General features: G+C 39.3%; 1 protein-coding gene across 2 annotated transcripts in view; it reads left to right on the forward strand.

Annotated features, from left to right (window-relative positions):
* LOC104898847 (hypothetical protein) overlaps positions 1-13,015 on the forward strand; it is a 34,597-nt gene that overhangs the window by 4,150 nt on the left and 17,432 nt on the right. For both annotated transcript variants that reach the window (XR_002040437.3, XM_019250817.3), the window contains exons 4-5: positions 2,457-2,654; positions 4,901-5,032. Coding sequence is in view for 1 of the 2 variants with exons in the window: in XM_019250817.3 (XP_019106362.1) it covers positions 2,457-2,654; positions 4,901-5,032 (330 nt within the window). In the remaining variant the exon portion in view is untranslated. The remainder of the gene's footprint in view (positions 1-2,456; positions 2,655-4,900; positions 5,033-13,015) is intronic.

Here is a 13,015-nt window from a genome sequence, read left to right on the forward strand (position 1 = left end):
AATATATTAGGGTTTTCTTGCTTTCTACTTGTCTCAATGCCTAACAGTTGTTTGTTTATGGGCACCCCATCCCTTTTGGGTTAACCCATAAGTAGAAAAATCCTATTAAATTGGCCTTCAAAACCTAACAGCATTAACCTATGTACAACTTTTTGTTTTAAGAAATATCAAATATCTATCTTCTTTGTTTTTAGTTGTTTCACTTTGACTTTCATGTCTACCAACGCATAACCTTGACCATCAACGTCTAACTCTTGCTTGGTAAAATTTCTAAAAGTTCATATTGTTAAAGTACTTTCTTTGGTCTTTTATAATTGCAACATTACTTTGACCATTACTTTTCCAAGCTTGAAAGTTATTTATGCATAGGAAATGATGTAATAGAATGTAAATATAGAAGCGGAGGGGTTTTTTAGGATCATCCACCAAAGTATTTCCTATCTTTCTTTTTTTGGAACAACAATTTATCTTTAGATCTATTATTCCCTCTCTTTTCTCTCTTTGTATCCCATTTTATATTATCTATTACTGTTGCGAAGGGGAAATGACTTACTCCATATCCCTTGTCTAGTCTTGTTGTACTAGTGAAGTATTTTGTTACTCCATACATCCTAACTTTTGTTTTCATGTTCCAATATATCTCTTTAACTATGTAATATATTTACATGGTAAATTCTTTGACATTGCTCACAAAACACGTCTCTATACTAGGTTAACAAAAATCATGTGTGTATCGTTCTTCCTCACATTGTAATATTCCATGACCCGTCTCATAAGATGTATGACTTCTTTGGTAGATTGTCCAAACAGTAACCCAAATTGGTTCTCTCAAATGTTCGTACAGTTCTTCAATATATACTCTATCACTCTCTCCCACATTTTTGTTCCACAATTTCATGGTATGCATTATAAACTTTCGAAAAAGATCATTTGAGTGGTCTTGAGAATCTCCTTTGTTTCTGTAAGTTTCTCCATTCTTGCAATAATCTGTCTGTCCTCGAAATCTGGTCGAACAAGTCTGTTAACCAAGTAATACCAACATTCACCAGGCATCTCCAAATCTCAATAGGAATACCATGTGATAGTGCTTTCTTCATTTTCATTGGTAGTGCTTTCCTCATTTTATCTTCGATGCCTTCTCAACCTTCATTTTTAAAATTTTCCAAATATACATGATGTTGACTTTCTGCTTCTCAATAGAGATGTCTCCAAGATCACCCAGTTGACTACCATCAAACAACTCTTCGAAGTACCTCTATTTTTACATGACCTCTCTATCTTGGAATAAGATCCTTTGGTTTTTATCTCTTACAAAACTTCACCATAAGGAGATTTTTATTCAAGACTTGTCTTCTTTTATCTTTTATATATCTAATTCTCTGCATATTCTCCTTGTTGTCTTCTTGGACTATTGATGTGTATATTCTTTTTATTATATACGATCTTCACTCTCAGAAAGTATAATCCTATTCCTTCCTATGTACCTCTACCAACTCTTACAACTAATTAATTTGCATGTCAGAGTCCCTTATATTCAAAGATCCTATACTGATCATAGTCCAAATGTATTTGCTGCAATCTAGAACTTTCCTTTGCTAGAACCTAGAATCCTTGCTTATTTGACACCACACTTTGAGCAATGGTGTATGCGCCGCTTGCATACTCATCATTACACCTAGGTCTAGCGCATCACTTTGTTGGGAACTCCCGCATGGAAATATCATTTTGGCTCATGATCATGGATGTGACTAAGTTTTAGGCTGGTTGTCACCTACGCAACCCTCCTCCTTTATTATGGCTTGACTCGAGCTCTCAGGCGGAGTTTTTTAATAGAGTTTGAGCTCCCTATATATTATGATAAAAGACTGCTAAATTGATTCCCGATCTGACAAGAGATCTAAATCTATCCTAATATATATTTTTAAAAAAATTAGCTGAAAGCTGCACGTAGTTGAAAGCTGAAACAATAGCTGGTGGTATTGGATATATTAGTTAAAATTGGCTGTTGAACTGGGAAATAATCATGAAATGCCTTCAAGTCATTTCATTCTAATTGATATTAAATGGCTATTATTAATCAAAGGCAAAATTGGAAATATTACCATTTTGGAACAGCTTCATCGTTTTAAGCCAATTGGAGTAGCTCATGGTTCTGTTCAGTTTCGGCTAGCTTAAGATTTTTATCACCCTTCTAAAAATGACACTCTTAACTTCTTTATCTGAAAGTATCCATCTTCATTCAGCATCATTGCTGAAATTCCCGCCTTTGGTCGTCTGTAGTGTTCTTATGTAAGAGCACGTAAATAGAACTATGTTGATCTAGATAACTATTTTGAACCTTTAATAATTTTACACCTCTGCATGGGTGTATATACAGCAGAATATGTTGTCTTTACTGATTACTTGATAAGTGGTCAATATCTCAGTTACTTTATGAATGACTACGATTGTTTCAGGGTGAATTTAACTCTGGAAAGTCATCAGTCATCAATGCACTCCTTGGAGGAAAATTCGTGATGGAGGGGGTAGTTCCTACCACCAATGAGATAACTTTCTTGCGCTATGCCGAGTTAGATGCTAAAGAGCAGCAACGTTGTGAAAGGCTTCCAGATGGTCAAAATATCTGCTATCTTCCTGCCGAAATTCTGAAGAAGGTTGGTGGACTGGATTTTATATTGCTGCTACTTCTCATAGGCTTATACGTCCATTCTTTTTAATATTTGTTGTTATTTGAGTCTTGCTTCATTATGATCTGCATCCCTAATTAATTGTATTTTTAGGTCATACTATAAAACCTTGTCTTAAATATCTTCAATGAAGCCTTTATGTTTGAGTGCTTTAATGAATTTGAATACTGTATTCATTTTCTGCTTTTGTATATGGAGGACACCTCTTGGTCTCTTTCCGTTTCCAATTCTTCATTATTTATTAAGATTGAAAAGAAGATCCTTTAAGGAACAAAGATGCTTTATCTGTATACACCTTTGTCAAAGCAAATCAGCTGGCTTGTATATTTGTCATTTTGTCTTGATGCTTTAGCTGTCATTTATGGTGGTCCTGCCCTATTCCATATCTGTTCCAGCCCAGAGATAAAGCATAAGCTATCCTCAATGTAAAATATATGTGTAATAAAAGTTATTCAACGGGCATGTTTGGCAAAACTAGCGGTTCTAGTAGCTGTTAGCAGTTGCAGTAGTTGTAGCTCTAGCTGTCTACTAGTAGCGATCATTGATTAAATTAGTTGTTTAATTAAAAGTGTTTGGCAAAAGTAGTTGTTGAAATTGTAAAAGACAATAAATGACATTTATTCTAATATGAAATGAAGTACAACAATTTCATATGTTCGTTCAATAGTTAAATTCAAGATTTATTTTTTTAAAGAAGTTACACAAAAAGGAGTATACGACTTTTTAGCTACTCAAAGAAATGTATAAAACTAAGAAAATATCCAACCCTCGAAAAATTTATATTACCAATTTTACTAAAATACTTGTAAAATATCTTATCTTTAAAATAAATATTATTACATCTCTGCTATTGTAATTGAATTGCCATATAATAAAACAATTGATAAACAACAAAAGGAAAAAGAAATAAAAAAACATTGGTTAATAATTCTACCTTATGCTATATAGTGTTTATTTGCTAGACTTCTACCTCTAAATCTCAAATGTTACTTGTAGTAATGTTCCCGCTACTCATAATCTACTCCAACTGCTACCCTCTACTACGACAACTACCTTACCAAACACTCATAATTTTCTTAAGTTGCATTTCAATCTTGTCAAACCGCTAACCGCTACCTTAAACGCTAGTGCCAAACAGGGCCAACATCTGTCATATACTTGTGATGAAATTGAAAGAATATGGGATTGTGATGAAATTGAAAGAATATGGGATTATACAGAAGAGAAAGTGTTTTAGAGTGGAAGATTCAGAACTGATCTGCTGCAAAAATATATAGGAATAAACTAGGGAGAGTTATTTAGCAATTTATGACATGAGGAAACTGAGTTAGTGCTATGACCCATCCTACTCCTCCCTTGCTGTTTACATACAAGAGAAACGCCGAGGGTAAAAGGGGGAATCTTTATAATAATGCTGCACAGAAATATTACATATTACAGAGAATATTACCTAGATTCTGATAGGAAGGCATGGTACTGAAAGTATCTAGTAAGCTTCTAGAAAGGGTAAATCTGTCTTATCCTATTAATTCTAGTGGCAGCTGTCCTAGTATTTCTGTCAGTGGCAGCTAGGAGTTTCAATAAATCAGCTATATGAGGTAAGAAGATAGGAGGAAACTCAAGAAAGTACTGAGTGAAAGAAACCTGGGAGAGTTCTCAACCTCTCGAAAGTTGAGCTTGTATTCTGTGATCATTTGATCTTAGTAATAAAACTTATCCTCCACTGGTACTAATTTGCTGCGATTTAGTGTTTGATTGTCTGAGTTCATAGCAGTTGGCCTTTTTTTAGATGCGTTTTGTAACCTATTGTTTTTCTAAGTGAACTGACCTGACCTTACAACTCCTTAATAGCAAATATTGGTATTCTACTATTTCCTAGATGAGGTCTCATTTCTGAACAGTTGTACTGAGTAATGCAAGAAATGATCTTTTGATTTGCATTATGGATTTTATTTGAGATATATGGATATTGAATTTATGATTTTATTTGCTTTGGTCATGTGAGAAGAGAGATGCATAATCTCTGCTGAGAAGAATGCAATCCTGAACTCCTCTGTTTCGAGGTGTTTTTAAGAGTTACTACTGTAAACACAAAAAGAAAAGTCTTTATCAATATCCCTTCATTAAGAATGTCGTTGTTGGTGCTGATTTAAGGCATTATATTGGAGCTGTTTGTTTATGTGAACGTCATTTCCTTGTTCTGTCAAATGCAGATGGTTATTGTTGATACTCCTGGAACTAATGTCATTCTACAAAGGCAGCAGCGCCTCACTGAGGAATTTGTGCCTCGAGCTGACATACTTCTTTTCGTTCTTTCTGCCGATCGTCCATTAAGTGAGAGTGAGGTTTGGTTTGCTTTCATGTTATTCTTTCATGTCATTATTCTCCTGTTATCGAATGAGAATCTGGCTGCATTGCTCATTCAGCTCTAATTGTAACACCCCCAAAATCCATACACGTCTAATGCTACGTCGCATCGACTTTGGGAGTGTTACCGCCGCGATGGAACGCAAGGCATAATTAGAAATACGGTAACTCAAATTCATTGTCTCAAAACCAAATTGCAGCGGAATAGAAAATGTAATTACAACTCGGGAATCATAGATGACCCCTCTTTATTCAAACTCAAACCATGTAACAATGTTCTATAAAATTCATTAATGATCAAACCAAAAGTTAACTTCAAACTACAGTCTAGCCCCCATATGCTTGATGTCATGCAGCAGCACCAGCTCACCTAGTCTGCTCCCCATTGAAGTGTCAATAGTTCATCACAGGACAACAAACACATAACAACACACAGAGTCAGCTATGCTGAGTACGTAATGAACCATGGAAACCATATGAATGTAAATGAAGCATACATTACAACTGTTATATGAACCCACGTTATCTCACATCCTTTACTCTTTCATTATTTGGCATCGAACGGGCACCGTCATCTTACTAGAATCATACGGGCTACTGAATCCTTAATAGAACTTGGTCTATTAGATGAAATGCAAATACGGTTTTGTTCCGTCTCACACCCATCACCTTAGTATGCATACCCCCAAGATCGAACGGAACCTTCCGCCTACTTGAGTTATCAAAATATAAGGACACTACTGTCGTCACAGTAGGCCTGCGTAGGAGTGTAGGACAAGTCCTACACTCCCCCCATTGTTCTATACTTGTAGGGAGTCCAACTACAAGTATCGCCATAATCTTCTTTTATTACCAATCATTCTTTTATAACTTTAAGGAGTCATTTACATACTCTCTTAATTACCAAACTCAATCTTATCCCTAGTAACACTCTTGTTACTCTATAGATCAGATTAATAATGCTGATGTTACACTACGATAGAACTTCGCATTTCAATGCAACATATTTCAATGCATCATATTGATTTCACGTTATAAACGTCTAACCAAACAATCACAATCAAATGTTCCCTATCATGGTACTAGGTTCCAATAACATGAACTGCAACCTAAACATGATACTAAGCTTTGAAAGTAAACTGGTACGCGTACGTACCTTGTAGCGGAGAATTTTCGCTGACTTAATAGAACGAGCCGCTTATGAAATTGGGACCTAAATCGTTAAAACAAAGCTTTAGTGTTACGTCCTTGATAACACTAACAACTACTACGTACTAAGACCATAACGATCTAACGATTCGAATTACGCAATAGTTAAAACCTTATTCAGAACTTTCGTTATAATTCTAATCTAGTGAATTTAACGTCTTTTAGAAGTCAGAATTAGTGAGTAACTAAGTTATTTAGTAACATTAGTCCACTATTTTACCAATCCAAAATGTCATAAGTCCAGCCTGTCTTATGTCCAAAAGTCAAGTCATATGTCCAAAAGGTAAGTCATATGTCCAAGAGTAAGTCATATGTCCAAAGTAAGTTCCATGTCCAAAAGTAAGTTCCATGTCCAAAAGGTAATTCCATGTCCAAAGGTAGTCATAGTCCCAAAGTCAGATTTCATGAAACAGGTTACTCATGAAACATAATAACTGTAACTAATAATAAGACACACTTTTCCTACTTTCAACTTATTCCAATTACAAACCTAACCAGAATTTGTACTTAAAACAGAACAATAACTTAATTAGTTAACAATCCAATAAATTACTAAACACTCTAATTATTAATTATAATTACAAACCTTTCTTAACTACGAAAACAGTAAATATAAGAATAATTAATAAACTGACATACTAAGTTAAGTACAAAATTATACCACTGACTTTCGCCGGCACAAAGATTCCGGCGACGGAACTCCGGTGGCCTCTGCTGTCACGCACACGCGCGCTACTGTTTCGCACGACACACCCGTGCGGTCTCTGTCGCCCAAACTCACACACGCGACCCCGGTTCCTCGCGCACAACCCTCGAACACCGCGACCCTCGTCGCAGCACTCGAACCACACACACGCCGCACGAACCCGCGGACGAAAGCCTCGACACACCCGCGCAAACCTTCGACACGCCCGCACCGAAACCTCGCCTGAAATCGCACAAACCTCGAGCCAAACCACGCGCAGCACCAACCCTCGCGCGCGACACCACTCGCAGCACCAACCCTTGCGCGCGCGACACCACTCGCAGCCTTCGTCGGAATTTTTCGCACGAAGCCAACGAAGAAAAGCAGTGAGAGAAACCCGAGCGAGAGAAGAGAAAATCTGAGAGGGAGAGAGAGATCCGAGAGAGAGAGAGAGAGAGAAAATTCTGAGAGAGAGAGAGGGGCAATTGACGGCTGAGGAGAGGGAGGAGAAAGGTTTAGGGTTTTCTGAAATTCCCTCTCCTTTTCTTTTTATACTCCTTTCCAAAAGGTAGTAACCCTAGGTCAAGTGACGATTTGGTTATTCCTTTAAAACTCCGAAAATTCCTAACAAATTCATACTAACAATAATTTATTCCTATTAATTTGTAAATAAATTAAAATACCTTTTATTAACTCTTTTATGTTTCTTAATTTAGTACAAATTAGTACTAAAAGACGGAGTATTACAGGCTTCCCCCTTAAAAGAAGTTTCGTCCCGAAACTTTGAGGTAGCCCGTCTTAACGACGATCTTTTGCACTTCTAAGTCCCAAATTTCACAAGCGTTTTCTAACGTTCACACAATAGATAAGCAATTTTCACACATAACTAGCATATAACTAACATAATCAACATAATTAACATACTTTAGGGTGAAAGCGCGAAATTCTATCGCATTCTTCCCCCCTTAAAAGAAAAGTTACGTCCCCGTAACTCACGTACCTCTTGGAAAAGCTCAGGGTACTTCAGACGCATTGCATCTTCGGCTTCCCATGTGGCTTCCTCGGTAGTTTGATTTCTCCACAACACCTTGACAATTCTGACGTCCTTATTCCTCGTACTTCGCACTTTGCGGTCTAGGATCTGGACAGGTTTCTCCTCATAGGACAAAGTTTCGTCTATCTCTACGTTTTCAGGTTCAAGGACATGTGACGCATCAGGTACGTATCTCCGGAGTTGGGATACGTGAAACACGTTATGGACCCTTTCTATGGTCGTTGGGTAAATCCAGGCGATAAGCAACTTTCCCTACCCTCGCCAGTATCTCATAGGGTCCTATGAACTTAGGGCTTAGCTTCCCCTTTTTCCCGAATCGCATCACTCCTTTCATTGGGGACACCTTAAGCAACACTTTTTCCCCAACTTCGAAATTTTCGTCCCTTCGCTTCTGGTCCGCATAGGATTTTTGCCTGTCCTGTGCAGTCTTAATCTTTTCTTGAATGACTCGCACTTGATCCATCGTCTCTTGAATCATATCAGGTCCTAACACTACAGTCTCACTGATGTCGTTCCAACACAAAGGGCTACGACACTTTCTCCCGTACAACGCTTCAAATGGTGCCATCTTAATACTAGCATGGTAGCTGTTGTTGTATGAGAATTCTATGAGGTCCAAATGGTCTTCCCATGACCCTTGGTATTCTAAAGCACATGCTCGCAACATGTCCTCTAAGGTCTGAATAGTTCGTTCGTTTGACCATCGGTAGCTGGGTGAAAGGCTGTACTCATTAATAGCTCACTACCAAATGCTTCCTGGACCTTTTTCCAGAAATTCGACAGGAATCGAGAGTCTCGATCTGATACTATACTTGTGGGTACTCCATGCAATCGAATGACATTTTTACATAAGCCTTGGCTAAGGCTTCCATACTCCACGTATCTTTCATAGGTATGAACCTTGCTGTCTTGGTTAGTCTATCCACTATCACCCAAATGGTATTATTGCCTCCCCGACTCCTAGGTAAGGCGACAACGAAGTCCATGGATATCGAGTCCCATTTCCATGTCGGAATGTCTAAGGGTTGAATCTTTCCCTGAGGTCTCTTGTGTTCACTTTTGACTTTCTGGCATGTTAAGCATTTGGAAACAAACTCAGCTACTGCTCTCTTCATACCAGGCCACCAAAACATCTTCTTGAGGTCCTTATACAACTTATCTCCCCCTGGGTGGACAGAATACGTCGTGTTATGACCCTCGCTCATTATCTTTTGTTTAGCTCTTCACACTTTTGTGGCACGCACCACCTACCCTTATATCGTATGCTCCCATCCTCATGGATCGCAAACCCCTCTGCTTTGCCCTCCTTAAGCTTTGCCTTGACTCGCTCAAGTTTCACATCCCCAGGTTGACTCGCCCTTATCTCTTCTAGGAAGTTAGGTTCGATGGTTAGGGCACTCAGCAATCTTTCTACCTCCCCTTCATGAACAACTTCTATCTGAAGTCTAGAGAATTCCTCACAAAGTTTGTCGGCAACGACTAATGTATTCAGGCTATGGCTAGACTTGCGACTTAACGCATCAGCAACAACGTTGGCTTTACCCTCATGGTATTGGATGTCTAAGTCATAGTCCTTGATGAGCTCTAACCATCTGCGCTGCCTCATGTTGAGGTCTTTCTGGGTGAAGATATATTTAAGGCTTTTGTGATCGGTGAAGATACGGCAGGTTACCCATAGAGGTAGTGTCTCCAGATTTTGAGTGCAAATACTATGGCGGCCATTCTAGGTCTGTGTTGGGTAATTGACTTCATATGGCTTCAACTGTCGGGACGCATAAGCTATAACTTTCCCGTTTTGCATCAGAACACAACCCAACCCATTTTTGGATGCATCACTATACACATCATATCCTTCGTTCCCATTAGGCAAGGTTAGGACAGGGGCTGAGGTTAACCTCTCTTTGAGGTTGTTGGAAGGCCTTCTCACTGTCCTCATTCCAGGTAAACCTACAATCCTTCTTCATCAGGTTTGTCATAGGTTTTGCTATTTTGGAGAAGTCTTTCACAAATCTCCTATAGTAACCGGCTAAACCCAAGAAACTTCGTATATCCGTGACATTCTTTGGAGTAGGCCATTCACTCACGGCTTTGATTTTCGCAGGATCGACTGATACACCCTCCTTAGAGATAAAATGACCCAAAAATGACACTCTTTCCAACCAAAATTCACATTTCGAAAACTTTGCATATAGTTGGTTGTCCCTAAGTGTCTGCAAAATGACCCTCAAATGATCTCATGTTCCTCCTTGTTCTTAGAATAGATCAGGATATCGTCTATGAATACACGACGAATTTGTCTAGGTAGGGTCGGAAAATTCTATTCATAAGGTCCATGAAAACTGCAGGTGCATTGGTTAACCCAAAAGGCATAACCGTAAACTCATAGTGGCCATATCTGGTTCGAAAGGCAGTCTTAGGTATATCATGATCAACAATCCTCAACTGATGGTAACCAGACCTTAAGTCATTTTGGAGAACATCCCGCACCCTGAAGTTGGTCGAACAAATCATCAATCCTAGGTAATGGATACTTGTTTTTCACGTGACATTGTTCAACTCCCGGTAGTCTATACATAACCTCAAGCTACCATCCTTCTTTTTCACAAATAAGACGGGTGCTCCCCATGGCGACATGCTAGGTCTAATATACCCTTTGTCTAGTAGTTCCTCTAACTGGTTCTTTAACTCATTCATTTCTGCCGGAGCCATCCGATACGGGGCTTTCGAAATGGGTCCAGTCCCAGGTACTAGGTCAACGGTGAACTCTACATCTCTCCTTGGAGGCATACCAGGTATTTCCTCAGGAAAGACATCCTGGAATTCTCGGACTATGGGCACATCTTCAGGCCTTAACGGATCATCCTCCATCTTCTCACTGAACACATAAATAGGGGCCAACCCTTGTCTACGTAGTTCTTAAGTTGTAACGCATTGATAACTTTAATTCCTGGTTCTCGAGGTATCCTCCTATATGACACTCTTTTCCCCGAAGGGTCCTTTAGTTCCACTTTTTGCGCATCGCAATCTATCTTAGCCTGTACTTCCCAAGCCAATCCATCCCCAGAATGATATCTAGGTTTGATAAGTTAAACTCTATCAGATCAGAGGGAAAGTATCCCTCACCTATCTTTAATGGCACTTTTAGGAATCTTTTAGAACAATTAACAGTCTCCCCAGATGGAATGACTATAGGCATAGAAATCGACTCAGACTCGACCAATGTTAAATTTCTAACAGTTGCATGGGCAATAAATGACAAGGATGCTCCAGAATCAAATAAAACTTTAACAGGAGTGGAGTTGATAGAAAATGTACCCGTGACAACGTCTCTACGAGCCTCTTCTTCACTAGCCGTCATCATGTACAGCTTCCCTTTGCCCTTATCTTGGGAACTAGTTGCATTGTTACATTAGAGACTTGGTTGCTGGTGTTGGTAGCGGGCTTGGAATAGTTAGAATTCCCATTGTAATTACCTCCCCCGTTACCATTCCCGTTACCATTTCCGTTTCGGGGTTGTCCCCATAGTTCCCCTTCCTTTGGCCATTGGGGTTTAGCTTGTTTTTCGAATAGCATTCATAGGCTCTATGCCCCATCTTCCCACATTCCCGGCATTCAACCTTGTTACCCTCACAATCCTTACCAGGATGGTTGTTCGGGCACTTTCTACACCGATATACACGCTCAGGTCTGCGGTTATTGGTGTTATTGTTGCGGTTGTTGTTGGGATTAGGGTTATTGTTGGGTCCCTTACCAAAATTTCTCTGAGGGTTTTGATTATTCTGGTTCCCGTTGTGCTTTTTCTCAAACTTTGGCCCTCAGGGTTTGGGTTATCCTTACGTTTCTCGCCAGCTTACCCCCTTCCTCCCTTTTCCTGATAGCATAAAGGTGGGCAGCTTTGCCAAACACATGGTCCAGAGAGGTGAATGTATCTCCCCCCAGTCTACCCTGCAGGTCAAGGGTAAGTCCCAATTCAAAACGTGAGGCTTTAGCCTCCTCAGTAGGGGCAATCTCTGGGGCAAACCTCATCAGTTCAATAAATTTTCGGTAATATTCCTCTACCGACATGGTCCCTTGCTCCAGCATCATAAACTCTTGGGCTTTTTGTTTCTTAAGATACGGAGGGTAGTACTTGTCTCTTAGGGCCTTTTTAAAAGTTTCCCACCCGAAACCCGGTTGGCTGAGAAGGTTGTCCTTAGCCTGGGTCCACCAGAAATGGGCATCCCCCTGCAGATAGTAACTAGCTAAGGGCACGTTTTCTCGTCAGGACAGGATAGGGTGAAGAAAAGCTTATCAAATTCCCCAACCCAGTTTTCCAACTCTTCAGGTCCCCCTTTTCCATTTAGTATAGGTGGGTTCCTACGGGCCACTTTTTCAGATAGGTCCCTCCCGGCTGTGACCTTGGGCTAAGTTGGCTGTAATCTGTACTAGGTCACGTATCGATTGCTCGATGTTAAGAGAGGTGTCAGGGGCGCCTCCCGATCGAACCATTCTGCGCTGAAATTAACATAGTAGCTATTTCAGTGACTTACACATAATTTTTGTTTTAACTTATTCAACGAATACACATTTAACATATAAACATATATTGCGAACACCTTTAAGTCTGTACTGACTTGCATTACAATCATCCAAAATAAGATGCCATCATTAACAATAAAAGATAATACTATGCACTATTATTGAAAATGGGAATGTAATATTTGTAAAGAAATACTATATATATATATATATATATATATATATAAACCAAATAATGTTACTCCCTAATCGGCATGCAAGCCTTATTATCCCTAACATAACAAATGAACAAAAACGATCAAAATAAAACAAAAATCCTAATCCTACATATATGTTCAAAAGAACTATGGGCCAAGACGGTGAGCTTCATCCTCTGATCCAGAATCCTCCATCCCTCCATCAAGGTCAATCTCATCTGCCTCAGGCTCGCCGTCCTCAAAGAATATATCCTCTAGTATGGGTCCTGGTCTTCCTCGGGGTCTTCTCCTCATGGGA

This window comes from Beta vulgaris, chromosome 7 (genome assembly GCF_026745355.1).
Source record: "Beta vulgaris subsp. vulgaris cultivar EL10 chromosome 7, EL10.2, whole genome shotgun sequence".
In the NCBI taxonomy this organism is placed as follows: Eukaryota; Viridiplantae; Streptophyta; class Magnoliopsida; order Caryophyllales; family Amaranthaceae; genus Beta; species Beta vulgaris.